Below are 22,526 nucleotides of genomic sequence, written 5' to 3'. Positions count from 1 at the left end.
TCTGTGAAAGACCACTAAGTAAGCAAGAACAAAGCATGACGAGAGAACTAAGGAGTAGGCAGTGTCTGACCTGTTGTAATGAACTATGATTCACTCAAGATAAATCAGAGGTGACTCTTGCTTCATGTAGGATGGATGTCTCTGTAGTATCAAAGGCAAATCCCCAAGCATGATGATATTTAAACAGCTGACTGGTTTAGCCATGCATGACTAATGAAGTCGATGCAGATTTATTTTCTACACACTAGCAACCTCTTGCTCTCTGACTCAGTAAGTGAGTAAGCTGGGGCCATTAGAAACAAATGGGTCATAATTAAACATGAACAATGAAGAGTGCTTCTGTAAGTAAATCAAGCTGAGTTTGTTGGCATTGACATTAAAGAGGTCATGAATTCTGGACAAAAATGGGCCAGTTGGTGAAAACACAAAATAGTGAGACAAAGGGAACAGGGTTCATCTCCCAGCTGGGGGTCTGAATCCTGCAATGGAGAGCACGAGCTTTAACTGCTCAGTGACTCACAAAGTAAGTTTGGGATGCAAATGGCTTAAGAGCACATCAGAATAAAGACATCATCATAAAGGATGGGTTACTTATTTAGCCATTTGCCCTGCTACTAGTCTTTCTAATTACTATTCTGCTTGCTATTAAAGCAGGTGTGAGGGAAACCAGTTCTGCCACTGCAGCCTAATTTACAGACTATGCTCCAGAAGCATCAATACACTTTTATACTCATTCACTTACTTTGTAAGGTGCAAAAAAGAAGGGCATTAATGAAGAGGGATGGGCCTGCTCTGACAACCTTGGTATCCTCACACACATGGGGCTAAGGCCAGCTTCAGTCTTCCTTAATCAATCAAAAATACTCTTTACTGTAAAGTATTGCTCTTAGACATTTTTTGATAATTTTGATATACTTCCTTTTATTTCAAGTAAAAAAAAATGGTTAGTAAGGCTCACTCTCTATGATTATATAACTGAAGTTATCAAAAGCTCTTCTTGTGATGGTGCTAAATTGATGAACAATGGAACAAAGTCACCATTAACTCCCTTTCCCTCTAATCCTTCCCTCCTCCAAATGTGATTCACATAAGACAGCAGAAGCTTATAGGTTATGCATCGCATGGAAAGGGATTGGGAAAAAAATATTACTTACTGCACAAATAAAAACCCAACAGCCCTGAACATTGCTCCTCTCCCAGACCAAAAAAAAAAAAAGCATCACTCAGCCAAGCAATCTCACTGGAAGGTTACTTATCAACAGAATCCTTGAAAAGCATGGAGACCTGAGGCGTATGAAGATACCAACACAGGAGGACAAAAAGCTCGGGCTGCCTTTTCTCTTTACCCATCAAAAGTCAGCAGATGGATTTAACTGTTTCAACAACAACATAAAGCCTGTTTGAAAAGGTGCTTTACACTGTGCTTTCACTAGTCATTGCTGCAAATCATAAATTTTTCACAGGCAAACACCTCCACTAATACATATGTGTGCTACCCTGGCAATTGCTCTTGGAAAGCTTGACCCCCAGTGTTTACTCATCTGCATGAAGCACTGAGTAAAAAGCAGCATTTTCTATGATCTAATTTGACATGCATATATCATTTTCATTAGCTAGATTGCCAATGCCTTCTCTATGCATTCTCTCTATGCAGAAAATGTTATTGTTTGATCAGATAGACAAGAATGTCTATTCCCCAAAAAACCCAAACATAAATCACACCTACGGATAGTAAATTTGAGATAGTCTAGGAGATCATCAAAAATAATTGAAGAGAACACCATACTTTCCATTTATCTGTCTCAGAGGCACAGATACGTTCTTCACAGAACACATGAAAATGCAAATTTCCAGTGTGGACATTTGACTTAACAGAAACAGAAAGGCAAAATACATATAATAAGTCAGACTTTTGCTAACATTTTCATTCTGTAAAACTAGACCTATTCTATTTACTTCAATACTCCGTATTTACACCAGTGGGAGACCACCAACTGCTCATAAGGTAGAAATAGCCATCAACTAAATTAACAAATAGACTGCTTTGGCCAAAAAAATGTTCCACCAAAGATCCTAATGCATTTCTAAATAAAAGGCCTCAGGTTACACTGGAGGTATCTCACCCTTCCATTACTTGCACTAAAATCCAGTCCAGAGAATTTGCTTCAATTGTTTAATTATCTGAAAGCTAGGAAAGAACAGGACTTCTCAACTACACACCCACAATGTATCCTAACTGTATCAGAAATCAGGAGTATAATTCTATTTCCAATGTTATGATACGTGACAAAGACAAAATCAAACAAACAAACATTACCCACAAAAAAAGGTGTTATACGCACTTTTTGAAGCTCCAGGATGAAGTCTTGTCATGTTCCAGAAGAAGCCCACATGACTTACCTTTCCAGATAATTTTGAAACTCACATCTTTCTGCGTGCATTTGTAAATTACCAGCCAGGCCTGGTAACTGGATGATAACTGTAGTTCCTACACTGCCCACAACACACCCACTCATTTCAAGCTCCTTTCTCTGCATTATTTCCAGCTGCCAGCTCTAAAAAGCAGCAAGAAATCTCCAATTACAGACACAGGAACCTGGCTCTTCCTGATGCTTCAGGGCCTGTTCCAAGCCATTAGCAACAGCTTAACAAGGGCACTGCAATGTTCTGGAGTTGTGAAGCCAAACACATTAGAAACAAACCCCACAGTATCAATAATATAAGAGATTTCCTGGATATGTATTTAAATGCAACCCAACAGAATTCAAAGTAGTGTTTCTTTCACACGTTTGTGTGCTATGCTTAGCAAGTCTAAACTGATTGACTGAACAAGTAGTTTCAGAGTGGGAAAGTGGGTGTCCAATTGATAAAAGCAAACCAAAACAAAAATGCAGAAAATTGGCACCAGATCTTGTGACTCCAACATGAAATGTTTCTTCTGGACCCAAAGGAAACATTCTGAATTCCAAAGCAACCCAAAACCAGACATAGCATTACAGTCTATAAATCTGTGTCAGTAATACCTTGTTTATACATCCCCTGTCAAACTATGACTGCTGATCAGCCTTCCCAATATTTGAGAGAAATATGCTGGAAGAAATGGGAGACCAACACAGACAGCACTACACGTTATGAATGACTCAGAAAAGCAGGCATTTTGGCCTTCAGCAGAAACGGATTGTCACCATATGCTACACAGCTTGTCATATGTGCCACCAATTCAGTCATGTCTCAGGCTTTTTAGGGGAAGGGTGCAGATATGACAGTGCTGTGGTACCAGTATTGCACGGACCTTGCTGGTACCACTAATTAAGTCTACCACAAATGCCTCAATGAAAAGCAGTTTTTTCTGGGTTTAGTTATTAAAATTACAGTAGATGAAACAAATTCTTGAAGCCTACTGTTATGCTTACTAGAGCACTCATGATGTATTCCTTTGTTCCCTGCCTTGGAGCAAGTGAGGGAGAAGGGGGAAGTCACCTCAAGAGAAGCAGGCGGACAGTAGAGCTGAAGTGATCTGTTCCCTCCAGGCAGGAGCAAAGGCCAAATCATGATGAGCAGAGGGAATGTCAAAAAGCTGATTATCTGCCCCCTAAAGGCAGACTTGAGGGGTTTGCTCAATTATTTTATCAGAGATCATAGTAGTAATTGGCCAAGAAGATCCAATGTTTTGAGATTAATCAAATCAATACACCAAGAAGCACAATGGTCCTGCTTTGTATTTAACTCATCTCTGGTTTTAAGTGAACATTCTCTCAAACACTAGCCAGCACTTTAGCATAGAGCTGGTATTTCAGTAGAAGACTATCTAGAACACTACTCATTTTATATGCATTCCACGTCTTTTGCACCAAGTTTTGAATTAAAATCTCAAAGCATAATTCAGTACACAAAACCTAGACACTTTTTACCTATGAAAATATTACATACAATATTTTCAAGTCATTCCTTGTTTCTCTAAACATTATTATTGTGATTAATTAACATCAATTATCACCATTGGACTGGTGACGTTAGCTTTCAAAAAGAAGAGCGAAAGAAAACAACAAACCAACCCCCAACAAAAACCAGCCAGACAAAACCAATACCTGCTGAATTGCATATTTTCATTTTAAGGAGAAAAGAGATAAACTGCTGTAGCTTGAAAGAAATTTCCAAGAATAGAAGTTTGGATTTGACTTTGGGAAAATTGCATTATATTGAAAGAACAATGAAACGTGTTCTCAGTGCTCTCACATATTAGAACTCACTGAACTGACTGAAAAGTCTACTTACGATCATTACACTGGCTCCCAGAATATGAAGTCATGGAGCAATCACAGGTGAAGCCTTCCCACTGCTGATTACAGATGCCCTGATTCGCACAGGAATCTTCCTGGCAGGTAGTACTCGGTCCTGGAGAAAGGATGACAAGGAAAGAGTGAAATAAAGCTGATTCACCTTGGTCAGGCCCACAAAAGCTTCAATTAATCAGTACCATTACCATCAGGGATCCTCATGCAGAAGAGAGAAAACACTAACCAAACACTGTTCCACTCCTAGATGTGCAAGAAACTCAGGTAAAAAGAGCACAAAGACAAATGTACATCTCACAACAAAACAGCAAACTATAACACAGAGCAAGGAAGAGAGAACAGCAACATATTCCCTCTTAGGCAGACCCAACTTGCATGTTCCAAACTTGCTCAAAGTATTTTACAGTAAAATAGGGGGTGATGCCAGGCCAACAGACATAGCCAGGTGGTTGTGCTTCCCTGAATGTTTGATCCCCTTATAGAAATGAATGCTAATTAATAGGCCAATGAAGAATGCCTCATCACACCCAAAGAATCCTGATAATGTAGATTCAAACTGAAGTTTTAAGGCCCCCACTGGTTACAACTTGGCTTTATAGGCTAAAAGCAGTCAGACAAACAAAAAAACAAGCACTCTGAACTATTGCATAGGCTCCTCTGGAAACATTCTAATAAAGTCCTCAGAAGGGCATGACATTTATTCACAACACTTGTCTTTTTGGACTGCTTTCCATGCTGTTGGTGGAAGCAGAGAAGGAAGCAGTCACTACTAACACATTTGCAGCTAACAGTTGCTATCCTACTCAGATAAAGACAAAATCCAAGCAACAGACAAAAAAATAATCTTCAGATCAGACAGACTCTGAATGACAGCCACTATGTCATCCACAAGGAGCTATCTGGATTCTGAATCATCTGAGTGATTGTGTGAAGCTGCAAGCCATAGATTACAAGAACATGACTTTACAAGTTACTTCCTGGGAAAGTATTTTATATTCAGCATTCTAGACAAAGGTATGGCACTTCTGTTGCACAAGATTTTAAATAAAATGTACATATACATTTGACATAATTACTATGCTATATCCTGTATGTGTTGGAAAAGATGAAATTAAAGAAATAAAGCAGATAATAAAGGATCAAGTGGCTAGGCTGCCTGAGATCAGTTCATTAACCACTTCCAGGCTAGGAGAATACTATAAGGGCAAAGAAACAACTGTTCAACCCATCCCAGCATCTTTCTTCACCATCTTTGCTAGGAAGAGCAACTCCACAAGACTCAATCCTTCTTATTTCTTCATTACATCAACACCACCATCTGTATGTTATAGATTAGATAGGACAGACCAAAGTGGAGACAGCATTTCTAAATATTTTAACATAAAATGAAGCCCTTCAACCTCCATCGGACACCATCCATAGTGATTTCACTAAATACTGTCACTATTCAACATCTTTGATATTGAGATTGCACACTGGGAATCTCCATATTTACAAGCCCTTGTAGAACCCACATCAAATTGAAGTCCCATGTCAGGCCCTGATCCTCCCAACAATTCAAAGACGAAGCCAGGAATGGACCTTTAAAGCTTTGGTGCACAGTTTCTACTCTCCCCACCAGATCATCTTTCCTCACTGAAAGAACAGAATGGATGAATTTCAGTAGGTTTTCAGCTATCTGCATTTCTTTACGTCTCTCCTGAGAATGAACATGTGACTTGGTAAGCAGAGTTTGACTGAATGTTAACTAAAACCTGAGCTTTTTCCAGAATTTATTACACCATAAAAAAACCAAAACCAAACAAACCCCAAAAACTCTAGGCAGAAGAGTAAGCGTGGTTAATAGAGGACTACAAAAAAATCCCCGAAGGAAAGTTCACCTATTGAAAAGAAGCGACAGCAGCAGACACAGAAAGAAAACCCCTTGCTGCCATGCTGAAGGAAAGTTGAGCAGCATTTTTCAACACTTTTCTCCTCCCCTTTGTCTCCTCTTCCCACCCACCTGACTCTCATTTGCAGCCATATGAATCCCAGTGGTCTCAGTGGCACCGTGTGAAATGAACAGATCACTTCTAGATTAGAACAGAGCTGACAGGAATTCCAGCGTGGGCTGGCAGGCACATGTATGTACAGGCCTCCCTCCTGCCTTGACTCTTGTAAAAATCATGGAGATAAATATATATTCATGTGCATCAGCTTGTGGTCTTGCTTCAGATTTACACTTCAGGTGGACACTTGCTTCAGATTTACTCTGGCCGAGCAGAAGAAGGGATAACATCTAACAATCTGAATTAGAATATTAGTTGTCATTTTGCCTATATTGTCTAAATTATCTGAGAATAAGGAATGGGAACTGATATCTCTCCTGCACATTACTATACCACTAACCTCAAATATGAATGCCAATACTCCTAGAGGTATAAACAAGCAAGAGACCTATATTTTAAAAATTAAACCAGAAAGCAACTGGGACTCTATGCAAACTTGCTACAGCATCAACTATAAAGACTATTACACAGAAGCAGAGTAGAACACCATTTTCAACAACATTTCTCCACTTTCCTACATTCTTCTGAGAATGCTTTAATCAGTAACTGGACTTAAAAATGGGCATATCTTTTGTCTAGATGCCTCAAGAGAAAGGACACTATTCAAGGAATAAGACTGCATGAGGCCCAGTACCTGTGCCATGAGGTTTTCATAGGATAGAGCCCAGAGAACCAAAGTACTTGAATTAATGGCCTGTATTATGGTATCTGAATTGTATTTAACAGAAACCAAATGTGAAGATGGGAACAGCACTTTCAGCAGCCAGAGGTAGAAAAAAAAAAAGAAAAAGAAAAAAGCACAATGATGAGGAATTTTGAAAGCCTGACAATACCACAAGGAAGCTTGAAGCTTGACCTGCCATCTTTAGAGTCAGTCGTGTCAGCACAGCACAGATGATGGGTACTTGGCCTCACTTCTTAGCACTATGGGCCATTTGAATCATAAAAGGATCTTTGTCTAGAGAGTTCATCTCCTCCTGCTGCTAACAGTCATTGCCTGATGTCACAATCCTCTGTGGCAACAGAATTTTCTTCAGAGCAACTAATAGGGATGTCACAGGGAATTAGGATTTTGGATTAGGGAGCAAAGTGACAGAAGCACAGGAAGGATTATAAAACATGAAGATTGTGTTACCACGCACATGCCCTTTAGTGCTAACTAACAAGGAAAGAAGATGACAAACAACTTATATATAAAGCAGTAGAATTGTTTCTAAATTACCAGTGCCATCAGGACTCAGGTCTATTTTTAATCTCATTCCTCTGGCAATACTAAGAGCAGACAAAATATTTAAAAGCAAAGTTTCATAACTAGTCTTCACATAATAATCTGAGATACCTCAGATTTTCTTGTCTGTCTGTAGCTGAGCCTGGTGCATTGCCTTCTTCGTGCCACACTGGAAAGAGGAATAGGTGGGCAGTAGATATCAAGTAAAAGTGAAAAGTCCCCAGTGTGAAAAGCAACCCTGCTAGCAGAAGCATGACTTGATGTGTCTCTTCCTGTCCAGGCTACGCCTACCAACAAAGGCATCTCCTTTGGAATGTGAAATGGCAAACCAGGATTCTTCAATATCCTTTTTATGTCCGCATCTCTAATATTTACAGCTCAGTATCTGAGGACTTGCAGAATCTGAGATTTGCTGGGTCTCCCTCCCTGGGAAAGAGACCAGTACTACACTTTTTTTCACCTACCTATCCAGATGTATTGTTTGTCTATTAGTTTTTTTATAAGTATTTGAAGAAAATCACTTTTGAAGAGTATAATAGCCTGATCTCGTATCTGTATTCTGCTTAGACAAATTGCTTTGTCTACCCTCTTCCCTACAGGGAATGTTGTATGGTACATTTCTCTTTGCCCTGAAATTAAAAAAAAATAATAATTCTACTGCTACATGTTGCTAAAACTTCCATATTTCACTGGCAAGAAAAGTCATTCCTTCTGTATCATTTAAAAGCTCTTTGAAGGAAAAGAAACTTGATAAATAAAAGACAGTATTGTGTTTATTGTTCTTTCAAGTTACACTTGGAATCAGTTTATATAGCAGGATTATAACACAACTGCTTCATGCTTTGATCACAACTAGCAATAAATATTAAGATAACCAAGACATTATTGGTCTTGCACACCTTCCTCCACACATCTAAAATTTACTCTTTTTGAAGGGAGTCAACCATTTGTGTCATGATTATTGTCTCAATAAGATGATCAGCAACAGGGGAAGTTCAATGTCAGTATAGTTCCATTTTCATTCTTCATCTCCCTAAATGCTCTCATTGTTTCCCCTTGTATCTTCAGAGATGTTAGGAAGCAATAGGAAAGTAATATACACAAGACATCTTTACAGCCTTTGCAGAATAGGGTGCTTCTTCAGTCCTACAGTTCCTAAATTACAAATGCCACCCAGCACTAAAATATCTCTACCACTACAAGTCAGACATTACAATCAATTTACACCTTTGATAAATCTACACTCTACTTCTGCCAGCATTCCTCTTTCATAACCAGAGATAGTCAGCCTTTTTAAATTCAATCTGCAATAGAGTTCTGCTCAGAGGGGCATCAGGTCTTGGAAACCATATGCACCCGGCAGAAAATAAACCTGTTCCAGGACTCACTCTTCCTGCAGGTTCAGTAGGAAACAAAGTTATGCCAAATAGTTTTCCAATGTTAGAATGATTTGAAAAACAAGATTTTTTCTGAGTATAAATTAAGTCTGAATCTCGTGGAACCATCACTTTATGGGATGGACCATACCACATATACAGTAACTGCCAAATACATACTGGTGGAATGTCAGCATTTACTTTGCACAAATGCAAGAAACTAAATTATAGTCAGAGTTCAGTGCATGATTCAGAAAGTTAGATCCCATATTTTGAGTCACAGATAGCAGAAAGCAGGAATATCACAGACTAATATAGCAAACCAGAACAAAAAACCAAACAGATTTTCAAGGATTGCAAGGCCAGCTCTTCAAGCTCTCAGTTTCATACTTTGTTAAGAACTCATCATCCCTTTCATCACCTAAATAAGGTTAGGCATCTGTCAGGTTCCATATTTAAAGTTACTCATTGTCAGAAATAACTCAAAAGCCAGCATTCTTCTGTCCTCTAAAAAATGTAGCCATTTTTTACAGTGCCTCAACAGAGCCTGAATACTTCACCCACCTGACATAAGTCATGGTGTTGAGTCCTTTTGTTCCAAATAAGTGGCTGGTCTGAAAACTTCAGGAACTGGGACTAGTTAAAATAACAAATATGCACAAATGTGCTTTCTCCCACAGAAAGCACATCTATCTCAAGGTTAGAGAAGAAGGGAATCAAGCAGTAATGGCAATCCATAGAAATGGGTCTGCACAGTGGTGGGATTTCCTTCCCCTCAAAGAAAGCTGTCATATGCCATCTTCCTCTCCCTTGCCACCCTTCCACTCTCCATTTCTAAGTAACCTAAAAGGTCATGAGTAACATGCTTATACACATGGTGAGGGAAGAACAAAAAAAAGGCCAAAAGAAAAATTCCAACCACAGAACAAAAAATCAACTGCGTAAAAGGGAGTATGCCTGCACACAGAAAGCAACAAGGGACAGGGAGATGCAAATGAAGCAGAGGAAATAAACAGCATTTGGACATTCAGACACAGACTAAAAGCATAAAGGAAAATTGAGAGGGCTGTACATGAACAAGAAAAAACAGAGTACATTGGAAAAACATCCTTTCTCACTGCAAATCACAGCAATATAAAAGAATCACAGAATAGTCTGATTTGGAAGGGACCCACAAGGATCATCAAGTCCAGCTCTTAAGTATGAGGCATCATGGCCTCTCCTGAAATAGCCAAACCTATTTAGCAAAGGTTGGTTTCCTGAAAAGCCAATAATCCACTTTATGCACTCAAGCCAAATGCTTCCCCTTAGGCTACAATACAATCAGATGTCACTATCTGAAGGGAAAATATTCCTACAGGGCTAAGACTTCTGTAAAAAACTGAGCTTGAGATGGAATAATCGTCACAGCTGTAATATTCTTTTGGTTCAGAGGACTCTGTAAAAATCAAAACAACAGATCTGTTTGTTCCAGAACTTCCTGATCATGATGCATCCACTTCAATAAACATCAAAAATTAAGCTCAGAAATTCCTGAGCATTTTGAATTCTGATGGACACATAACTGACTACAGAGAACAACACTGGCTGTGGCAAGAGAGACACAATATTTGCTGATGTCTAATGTAAGTCCCAAAAGCATTGCCACAATTTGACTGGATGGCACCATACCTTAATCCTAAAGTTATTTATACTCCAGTGTACTCCCAGGAGACCTTTTTTCCCATCTCATTGGTCCCAGTTCACATATATTTCCTATTTTTTCCAATCTCATCTTTTACTCCTTTCATTTACATAAACTTCAGAAATCCCCTAGGGACAGAATCTCTCTATATCACTTGCCTCTGTAAGACAGAGTACTTCAACTTTTTACAGTTGGGAACAGGTCAGAGATGCCAAAAAAAATGTAGTTGCAGTCAGATGCTCCACATGCATAAAGCAAAATGCAACACATTAACTTCTGTCCACCTCAAGGCTGTCAGATATTTTAGATTCAATGTCTCATATGGATCCAATTGCTAAAATTATCTCAGACTGTCAGTATCATTACCTGTTGGGTGAGAGGGTATCTCTTAATATGTTCCTGTCAAAAACTGCTACAGTGATAAACTGTCTACCTATTAAAACATCCTTATTCCTCCAAATTTATTTTCATCCTTTTCTACTGAGCTGTAGAACACCAAACTATACCTAAAAGCATGGATTATATCCTGAAGGAAAGGTAATGCTTATACCTGCAATACAGAACAAGAAAATTTTAATTTGATAATGGCATGTATTGCATTAGATGAGATCAGCAATATCAGCAGGTCTTCACAGTAAATACAGCAAACAGAAAAGGAGTTTATGAATCCTGTGATTAAAGCTACAAAACCTTAATTCCAGAGATATGTAAAATGTCTGGAAGTCTCTATGTCAGAGGATGAAACAGGAAGATTCTATGGTTTGTCTGATAACAGAACCTTAGACATAAAGTGGCTTAGACATAAAATTTCAAGGTGACTAAGATGATGCCATAACAGATGCCATCTGTGGCTGCAGAACTTCTAAACGGAGACACATTGTTCAATGCCTGTGACCTGTCCTTATACCTGAGACCATTATCTCCTTTTCCACTAAAAAGGAGGAGCAATTTTTTAACTTTCATGGCATCCCAGAATAAATTAATCTCTACTCTATATTGAAGTCTTTACAGATGAGTTGGGAAGTACACTTTCATTATCATATTCAAAAGGATTCACTTTCAATGCCATGGAAAACATCTCTCTGTTTATACTAGTATGAAAACCTATTAGATTCTAATAGGCATGTTTTCTTACTTATGTCCCAGGCAGAAAGTCTACAGGGTCTCTGAGAATACCTGATTTCCCTCTTATTCTCACAAGTGCTACTCAACCTGCTCTCTGGTTCTGTGACTCTGCTGGCCCTCCTACAAAAACAAATCTTTCCTGCCCAGATTACGGCTTCTAAAAAGTCATTCTATATATTAAGGGAGCTTGTAGTTTAGAGATTTTGGTGAATTTTTTTTTTTTGTTTGTTTTATTTTAAAATTGAAATTCCAGAAAATTATTTCTGTGGAGTTTTTTTTCCAAAATGTAAATGAAAAAAAAAAAAAACCCACAAAAAAAAACCAACCCAAAAATTCCCCAGTTTTTACCTCCTGATCTCCCTCCTTAAGATCAGTACTAAAGAAACAAAGTCAGTTTTCTGTTTCTTAAAGCTCCGAGGGCCTTCTATGTTTTGATGCACTGCAGCTATTTGCCTGGTCATTAGGCTTTCCAGGAAATCAACTGCTTTTATGGCTATTCAGAGATTGACACAGCCAAACCCCCAGGTTTGACAGAAGCAGCTCCATTGTTTGGCATGTTCTTCTTCAACCCAGAATCCCCCTCCAGAGATGCTGGTTTGCCATTCTGTTCCTGTCTTAGAGGTGTGATTGCATCCAGTAAAAGGCACCAAATGTTACATAAAAGCATCTTTCATTGAAACAAATAATGGAGAAGAACAACCTTCTCTACCTTGCAGGTCAGCTTTGGTCAACTCAACTTTGTTAGCAAATAAAAAAAAAAAAAAAAAAAAAAAAAAAAAAGCAAAGACAATAAACAACAGGTTAGTATAAAAGCAGATAAACCAGGGTAACATCACTTTGAATAAATAAAAGCAACTTGTATAATTAGCAGAGCCAACATGCATAATCAAAGCACGCACAAATGACAACGTAAGCAACAAGGGCGCAGAGGGACAATGACTACATTAATGCAGCAAACAGATAACTAAACCAAACAAAAAGAGAAGAAATGCATTTCATTCATGCGCACAAAATCACAAAACTTACAGACAGTACAAAGAGAAGAAAAAAATCACATTATTTAACCCATCTGTCAGCATTTACAATAATTTTAGAGACATTTTGTCTTATTTTAAAAATACATAGAATCCATTTAAGTAAAAAAATCTATTTGACGTTCAGTACCTCAGTCAAGCACATATTTAGTTTGTTCAGCTTTTTGTCTAAAGTGGATTCATTTCCAGAAAACCACAGAGGACTGATAACTCTATAAGACTTTAAAATTTTCTGTTTATCCAAAGAACTGAACTTGACACTGGATATAAGTAACAGTAATACCTTTCCCCCTCACAAGCTGTCACCTGCTCATGGATTTCAACACATCCTTAAAAAAAAACTTACATCAACAGGCAAGCAGACAGCTCAGGCTTTAGACCCACATAGTCTTAATCAGTCACCAGAGCAACCAAAAAAGCAAAGTACCAGCTCATTATTTCACCTAGGTCAGAATGATCTTGTTATCTGTGGTCAAATCATATTTCACATGGCAAAAGAAAATCATAGATCTACTAAGTCTAACTGTCTAAAGATCCAAATACACTTTCTGAAGACTGAGAAGCTTTAAAAGCAAAACAATACCATTAATGCTCTTCCATGGAGGCACAGGGTTTCTATTATTTTTTCTTAAATTTTGTTTGGGCTTTTTGTTCTGTTTTTGTTTATTTTGTTTTTGGTTTGGTGTTTTTAATGCAATTTACAAGGAAGCCACATAGATTTTCAGTGTGTTATAACTTGATTCTAAGTTTTCTCTTTCAGAATGGAAAAAGTAGAGGACAAAGATGAGGGCACAGGCAGCAGCTCCTGAATCCTCTACCCCTGAAGGTTAAATATTTCTATTACATAGCACAATAGGAACAAAACACCAAATCATCAACCTCATTGCTGAAAAGATGGTTATTTAAGAAGTGCATACTTACCTTCTTAACCTGTTCTCAAAAAGTTCTAATATCACAGCTGATCCTGAAGAAAGATTGGTAGTTCTCCTTCCCCATTATCTCCTTTTACACTTTCAACCCAATAAATTAGAACTGACATGTGCAGATGCCATTTCCTGTGTTTTCTAAGAATTTTAACATTTTGAATCTTTGCTGTTTCACATCCCATGAATGACTCAGGATAGCAATTATATTCCCTTTTGAGATAGTCAGAATTTTCTTTCCTCTTTTGAAACTGCTTTACTACATAAAGCTATAAAATCCCATTTTCCTTAAACAAAATTGAAAAAAAAGGGGAAAGGAGTAGAAAGAAAAGAATGCATTTTTCCATGCATCATTTTCAACACTTATTCTAACAAAGTAATTTCTCTACAACAAACAAGTACTTTTCCTCCTTCTCTGCACTTCATTTTCTTTGTAGCTCAGAGAAAAGCTCATATTTGTTCCATAAATCCAGTAGCACTATGAGAATAGACTACAAAAGCAAGGGAAAGGAATGATGTCAAACCATCATGGAGCAAATTAATGCTCCACTCTTCAATGGACAACCTTTTATTCCAGAGAGAAAGTGAAGTATGACCAGATTTGAAGTTTCTCTACTGAGCAGATGAAGGGTGAAATCCTTTTTGACATTATCCTGCTGTGAGATTTTAAGCATGAGATTAGATGTGCTGTTTTCCACATATTGCTTAGTATGCAAAATGTGTTTCTGATTATCCAGCCTGTATGTGTCATTCATGCTTTTCATGCACCAGTGAATTCCAAAGGTTAACTACACTATTTCATGGAAAGTGGCAAAAGATTATGATTTTACTGTGGGATCTGGAAAGAAGATTAAATTAGGACAAAAAAAAGTCCCAAAACATCTGGAATAGTGTCAGCCAGTTTAATAATGATCAGTCTCCTTTGTGAGAAGCTGTTAGTGAACAGGTGTGGTAGAAGCAACATCTCTAAGGCACATAGAAAACCACCTGATGGAAGAAATAAAATGTTCTTTATCCACTGCCGTTAGGTTTTTTTGGCTGGGCTCAGGATGGGGTGAAGATATTTAGAACATGCAGCTGAATTTCAGATAGCTCTAGTGCCCATGGTAATCAATATAGGGATGTGCAATTACAAGAAAGGAAAACACAGGAGAACATGTGGCAAATTAATGAAGAGATGAGAAAATGCCTCAAAGGCAGAAAGTACTCATCAATATTGAGGGCATCCTCTTTAAAAGGTTGTATATCTGCTTAACTTTTTCAAGGACCAATGAGAAAAATGCAGTGAATCACTCAGTCTAGATTTTTGTGGATGGAATAAATGGATCCATTGATCTAGTAGTAAGACCAGGAATGGGGAGGGAGTTCAGCAAGAACTCATTTTGAAAGTCAAGAAGTGAGAAAAAGCTAAGCTGAAGTTTGTTTACTTTAAAGAAGGGAAAGGAGGTCACCTGGCACAACTTCTATCTACCAACTCCTCCTATACACCACAGTGCAGACATCTTTTGTCTCATAACTGTGTATGTTTGATGTAGAATAGTCTGTATTACTCAAACTAGGAGTAAAAAGTTTCCAACCACCCCTCATAGGCTGTTGAGATACAGACTGGAGAAAAACTATGTCCTGATAGAAGACTCTTGTTCAGTTTCTAATGCTTTGCTCTTGTCCAGGAGCCGCCACCCACAATTTCAAAGTGGTTTGCAAGACATAGATGAATTTCATACTTTTACCACATATACATGAACACCTGGAAGATTAATTTTATGGGTGGGGAAAGCAAAGCCCAAAGTAGGTGGCAGACTTGCCTTCATACTTCCACTAGAAGAGGCCCTCCCATTTGAAGTACTTTCTGAGAATTCACTTTGTTTCTTCAGCATGTTTAATATCCTGATGGAACACTGATACAAGGAGCTTCTTAACCACTTCCCTACTTTTGGCAGCTTTTCTCAGGCTCTCTCACCAATGCCTTTTTTGAGGTGGTGGTAAGAAGGGCCCTCTTGTTATGTCAGAGATAAGAGATGAAAGCTGCAGTGAGCACAAGAGATCAAGAAACAGTGAAAATGAACAGGTATATTGATATGTCCTCCTCCCCAAGACTTATTCTCCTCAGAGCCATGTGTAGCACACCTGAACATACCAGGCAGCAAGGTGGCTTCTGGCTTTGCCACATCCCTTCCAGGGAAACACAAGCTGCCACTACAGATCCGACCAGACTGAAAAAAGGTATGTGATATGAAGCTTTAACTTCATAAACTCATTTGACATTTTAGACACTCAGGCTCTCTTTTTCCAGCTAATCCCCCTCAAAATCCTCTGCCAAAAGCAATGGTACTACAGGACACACTGAAACACAAAACATGTCAGTGTGGCAGCTGTCATCTTGTCAAACACACTGGTGATTGAACAGTAGATTTCAAAAGCTGAAACCATAAGTTTCTACAGCACACATGGAAGCTGCATGATGCAAAAGGAAGCTAACATGTCACCTAACAAACACAATGAAGATGTTATTTAGTTGTGCTAGCCTAAACAAATCCTAACATATATAATTTGAAGAAATTATAGCAACAGAACTGGTAGGACATCAGAGGTAAAGTAATTCTTGCCTTAGGTACTGAACTGGCTTTTTTTAGAACTACTATACACTGTTAAAGACCAGGCAGTTTCAGTCTCAAGAATGCCTGCATTTCAAAAGTGACTTAGTATATATGACTAAGAACGTTTTGGAAGATTCCAAAGAAAAAGTTGTCCTATAAATACAAAATTATTGAAAGTGCTTGCTGTTCAAGTAGAAGCCTCACTGATCACTGGAACACAGACAATTCTGTTGTAGCTGTGTGCTTTAGCGCACAGGGAGGCTGACCCTTGCTGAAGCATATGAGAGGAGCAATGTGGTCAAGGAAGTTCAATGGCTTGCTCAAATTGAATAAAAGGAGGTGGCAGCAGAACCAAGACAATAAGGAATACTATTTTCCTATTGAAACTTGTGCATTTTAACTGGTGGTATGAAACTGAAATACACAAACAGAGACAAAAAACATGAACAGGATGCAACAATGTCAACCCTTTGTAGCAGTACTGGTGCATCTTAGCCAGGACAGTGCTCTCTGCTGACCTACATCTCATATTCTGTTGTTCTTATGGCTTTCTTCCTCTAAATATTCTCTGATTTAGTCCTGAGATCAAACTGCCAGCTTCTAAGAAAACAGCTGCCACATTGTAATCTCTACCTCTGAAAGCAAAGCCGCAACAAAAGACAAGCATTAGCAGAAATCTCTCACATGACCTTTGAAAGACAAGATTCATATGTGGGAATGGAATAACATTTCTTTAAGCATTCATGTTCCCATCATGCATGTAGTCCCTCTGCCCTTCATGATGAAATACAGAGATGTCCAGCAAATCAACACACAGCAAGACTCTTCAGACAAAAAGCCTGCAATCATTTATTAAAAACATATTCAAACATCATGAGGCAGCAAGGACTATTTGGGACTTCTTCCCTTAAAAACATTAAGAGTGTACCCAAAGTCACTTCAGATGGAAAGAAACTAGGGAGATGTAAATAAAGACTGAACAACCTTAGAGGTTTTTCTCTCCTTAGAGAATGGCAGACAGGTGTGACTTTCACTGGCGACTGTAAGAATAGGCACCAGCAAGCAGCGAGACAGATCTGAGATGAAGCCTTGAGGATTGTTATAATTCAAAAAATAAGGGGAAAAAATCCAACAACAAATGTAACAGCTTTAAAGTCTGCACATTCTCACACTTTTTACTAATCCTAAATATGTTGGCAAAAAGAACACTTTCCTCTTCAGCAGTTTCTTTGGTACTGAACAGGGACCATTTGGAAAGGTAGCATAGGCATAGCTTTCCAAGATCAAGTTCTTCCAAAGGCAGAATGAGGACCACCACTGACCTTATCACCCTATCACCCATTTTTTTTAGGTCTCTTTCCAATTCTGACTCCTGTTTGAAGGACTTCAGAAGAGAAGGGGAATTTGCCTTCTGGAAAGTGAAGCAATCTCCACATTCAGGCAGCAGCTGTGCTGGTACCACACTGGCACACAGACAAAGTGAGTGCCATGTTACATGCTTTGGGAGCAGCACTGATGTTACACAACCTCAGCAATACAACACTAAACCAAAGAACTACACTGGGTACAGGAGAAAGAAACACCACAGCTCTAATGGGACAACCTTCTGGGAAAGCCTCATGGCTCTGTTCCCGAGACACACACTGAACAAGAGGATAACTGGGTGGTTCTCTGAAGGAGGAGGGCTAGTAGAGATCACATGCCAGCTAAAGAGCCAATAGGGTGCAATAATTTTAAACAAAAGAATTATCAAAAAAATCACTGCTCTTAAAGAGATTTCAGTGCATCAAAAATAAATAGAATAGACTTTTTCATAAATCTCAAATGCATTATTTTCCTTGAACCTTACAAACAACTCTACAGAAAAGAGACACTTCTTTTGGCAGGTTGACTCTGCCACAAACGGGCAAAGACGCAAGTTCTCAAGCACTGTGCTCATTTCCACAAGGAACAAAGTGGTTAATAGACACTGTTAAGAAAAAAGGGAGGAAGACAGGATGATAAAAACAGCCTACAACTATCCACCAATGCTGTGAGATGGGAGTTGACATGGAGTGAGCTCCTGTGAGAGGACACAAAATTCTCACAAACCAGAGTATTATTGCGGGAGCACAGAAGAAGTGCCGGGACATAAGAACTCCCAGCCAGCCAGAACACTGAGAAACAAGCAAGGGATCAGATCTGATTGGATGGTCAATTTGGTACTCAAAGTTCCCTCTCACATGATACGTTCAATCGTAAGAAGGAATAGTCTTGACAAATGGCAAGGCTTCATCATGATGTAACCTGTAATCTTGACACAGTAGGGAAAGACGATCAAGGAGTCATTTCACTTTGTGAAATTTTTGAAGGATCAGTTTGTGACATGTATCTTGTTTAAGCAAACATACAAACTTCACAGAAAAAGCCATCTTCCCCTATTGACTGGTAGCCAACACAGCAGACCAGTACTGAGTGATTCTAGACACAATGGTGATTTGTCATTTAACCCAGAAAGCAAAACCTGGGAGTTTTGGATGGTAAGTATCCCAAGTGCTTTGGGAATTGAAGCCATATGCATTTTACTGAGTCAGTGATGCTGATGTCAATATTCTTTTAACTAATGGGAACTTACAGGAATAGCAAATTATTTACAAAGAAATCACTACTGTTTACATGCTTCAAAAAGTAACTCATCCCACTTAGTTCTAAACTGTCTGGAAAAGAGAAACAACTGAAGAGAAATGTTTTCCAGGCAGAAGAGTGCTATCACTGGAGGCCTACCTCATCAAAAATTAACTCCTCTTTCAGTGCAGGCTTTACCCTTCAGCTCCTTCTACCTTCCATTTCCCATCTCTATTTGTTCTTTAAAATACTTCTGTGGATCTGCACACAGAAGTGCAAAGGGTGCTCTGAAGCGCAAATGAACTGATTGCTCAGAACATCTTCCAAAGCATTTTAAGGCTACTGTAATGCTAATAAACCACTCTGAGAAAATTACTACTAGGTAGTAGTCCATCCCCTAGTACCATCCTTTTCCATTCCTGAAGGTACCAACTCATAGGGGATGGAGCATATAAGAAAAGAGCAGCTAAGCCACTCACAAAAACTGTCAATCCTTAAGCTGCATTTGGTAGACAAAAGTGTAGTGAAGAATATTGCAATGGCAGTAAACTAATGAAATGGACAGTAAGGTAAACAAGTGGATGCAGAGAGTGCAACACAGAAGTGTGAAGAGAGTGCTGGAGAGAGGAACCTCTCTGAAATCAATTATACCTTCACATCCACGCTCAATCTGCCCACTGCGGTGCAGAGCATCGTTGATAAGGTCAGGCAGACGCCCATTCAAGTCCACAGATGCCAGACAGCCCTGAAATCCATCACGTGAGGCCACAAGCTTTGGGAGGTTGCTATACATGCCTTGAGCTAGGCCAGCAATGTAGAGATCACCTACAGCAGAGAGGGGTAAACATACAAGAGGAGGGACGTCATACACCTTCTAGAGCCACTTTTCTTGCCACCAAACGTGAATAAAGCAAAGTGAATACGTGTTCCGAAAAAGTTAAAAACAGAGCAATGTATTGTGCAAGAAGTCACTTCTGCTTCCTTTACTACAAAAAACCCAAAACAAACTAAACAATCAACCAAAACAAAATAAACCAAGAAAAAACCCAAACAAAAAACCCATCATGAAATCCCCTAAATAATTCTAGTTCTCATTGCTACCTAACCAGGAAAAACTGAAAAATGACAGCTTCTGAAAAAGCAAAATATGACAAACTATTCAGCTACAAAAAGTTGTCAAACAAAAATGAGGAAAATTAATTTGAAAGCCAAAATGTGCAAAGTCCAGATTTACTGTTCTATAATACATGGTTATTCCAAGCTTTCTCTTATTCACTAGTTCAGCCCTGCAAGAAGAAAGGGGGCACCTGTCAGTCTTGTAGAGTTTACCTTTAAGATCCAGATTTTTGGCGCCGTTGATAACCTGAGTGACCACTTTAGTGTCCACTTTCAAGCTGTGTGTGTTGCTGTTATCTCTGGTAATGACGACATTGTGCCATTGGTTGTCATTCAGAGGACGATCACTATTGCCTTTGATAACATTAGGTCCATTTCCAAGGTCAAACACGTAATGTATATACCTGTAAATATATCAAGAACTGGTTAACATTCTTGAAGAACTCCAGCATTACTGAACTTTATTCTAGCTAGAGCTGATAAATTAACTTTAAAAAGTCATGAAGGGAAATATCTCTGCGTTAGAAAGTTCGAATAGGCCAATATAGCCATTGCCTTGGAAGAATATAGTTGTTTCCTTTCCACCAAAGTGTAAGGATTAGTATTTTGAGATGACAACATTTCAAATAATCAGATTCTAACCATAAAACATTCCTCTTTTTCACAAAGTTCTCTCAGATCCACAAAAACACCGTCTGTGCATATAATTTTTTTTAATTGTTAATATTGATAAATTTACTGGGGAGCAACACTAGATATCCTTATTTGGGGCATATATTCCCCAGATTAATTCGGAGTTTTGAATAACTCCCATAAGAAGTTAATTGGGAAAGTCGCTTTAAATATTCTACTAAAATTCTCATGAGATCCTAGACTTATTCAAACAGCTGAAAAACAATTAGTAAAGCTTTTGGCAAAAATAGAGACCCTAACAAAGACGGAAGTCATGGGAGTGTTACCCTGAATTATTTATATAGTTCAAACACAGAAATCCACCTGAGGATGGAAGAGAAGTATTCTACTTAGGAAAAAAAAAAAAAAAGATAACAAAATTCATCTCTCAACAGAGCACCAGGAGCTCATGACCGTTGCTTTTTTTATTATTCAATGTCCCAGTTACAGAAGTATTTTCAAAGCCAAAAATGAAAACAGATTGAACTGAAATAAACAGGACTAGTAAGCTGTGGAAAACATGTCTACCATAACTAAATCATAAGAGATCAAAATTTGTTCAGCTAACAAAGTATTTTTCTTTAACAAGCTATTGGTCTTCTGAAAAGAATATAGCAGCTCAAAAGCAAGCTGAGCTCGCTTTTCATCAAGCATCACCAGCAGAAGTACGAATTCAGCAGCCCATATGCTTTTTCTTTTTCCTTTGCTGGAGGTGGCAGAAACACAAGTATTACAACGGAAAAAAAAAAGGGGGGAGATGAAGCGGCGAAGAAGAGACATACAGAGTCCTCAGAACATCTCATCTGTGCTAATCTGCACGGTTGACAGGACAAAACATTAGTCTATGTCCAAACAGCTTAAAATACTAATACTGTAAAAATGTCCCACCCACAACCACAGGAGGAAGTCAGTAATAAAATCAGGAGGCTTAAGCTTCAGTGGTTTTGTTTAAATGCTTTGTTTTACAGCTCATGAAACAGAGAAAACATGAGTATCAGGTGAACTGCTCTTCATGCAAGCATTTTAAGTTCACCTATAAGTAAGTTTATCTATAAATATGCTGGTAGGAAATAACAGAAAGCCACTCACCCCTTGACTAGTTCAACTGCGATAAAGTCATTGCCATCACCACTGTTAAAGAGGATGAAACCATCAGCTGAGGTGGTCTTGAACTGAAAGAAGAGGTGCATGGATGTATAAGCCTGCAAGGTGGCCAAGCTCAGGTAGCTGCTCTTAGTCTTGAATGTCACAGGGTCAGCTATAATGTTGCGGAGACCAAAGCGTGCCTTCAGCTCGCAATAGTCAATGTCGCCGTTCTTGCACAGGTCGATGTAGAGCATCCCGTTGAACATGAGGCTCTGGAGATGGCCAATGAAGCTGGAGGGGATGACAGAGATGTACCGTTTCTCTGTCATGATCCCCGTCTCGATGTTGTGGAACTCCAAGCGGGTATGATCACCAACCATTGTGCCTGGAGGACAAACAAGGAGGAATACTGGGGATCAGCAACAGGTTCTATGGAGCCCTTCACACTCTGGTTTCCAGACTAATAGCAGAACTAAATCCTATCTGATCATTTTTCAGTAGCTTGTGTAAGAAAGGATGTTTAGAATCTTGGTGAAGAGGCTTGGTGGAGATGTGTGAGTCTAGCAGTTGCCAAAACCTGGCAGAAAAGACAGGCCCCTAAAGGGCCATGGGCAGCAAGCTCTGTACTTTTCCCTGTGCTTCACAAATTTCACTGTCTGTGAAGGAGACCAGGCATCTCCCTTAAAGCCTACAGTGATCGATTTGATGCAGCAGACCATCTGCCAAACAACTCGAACA

At 38.8% G+C, this 22,526-nt stretch overlaps 1 protein-coding gene across 5 annotated transcripts in view; it reads right to left on the bottom strand.

Moving 5' to 3' along the window:
• Nucleotides 1-22,526, bottom strand: part of NRXN3 (neurexin 3) — a 961,828-nt gene that overhangs the window by 512,274 nt on the left and 427,028 nt on the right. For all 5 annotated transcript variants that reach the window (XM_058828761.1, XM_058828777.1, XM_058828767.1 and 2 more), the window contains 4 exons: nucleotides 21,792-22,173; nucleotides 20,244-20,434; nucleotides 19,566-19,739; nucleotides 4,276-4,395 (listed from right to left, as the gene is read on the bottom strand). In XM_058828761.1, coding sequence (XP_058684744.1) covers nucleotides 4,276-4,395; nucleotides 19,566-19,739; nucleotides 20,244-20,434; nucleotides 21,792-22,173 — 867 coding nt within the window. The remainder of the gene's footprint in view (nucleotides 1-4,275; nucleotides 4,396-19,565; nucleotides 19,740-20,243; nucleotides 20,435-21,791; nucleotides 22,174-22,526) is intronic.

The sequence above is a fragment of the Poecile atricapillus genome, chromosome 1 (genome assembly GCF_030490865.1).
Source record: "Poecile atricapillus isolate bPoeAtr1 chromosome 1, bPoeAtr1.hap1, whole genome shotgun sequence".
In the NCBI taxonomy this organism is placed as follows: domain Eukaryota; kingdom Metazoa; phylum Chordata; class Aves; order Passeriformes; family Paridae; genus Poecile; species Poecile atricapillus.
Note: the sequence above shows the minus strand (reverse complement) of the source record. Positions and strands in the feature narration are given on the sequence as shown.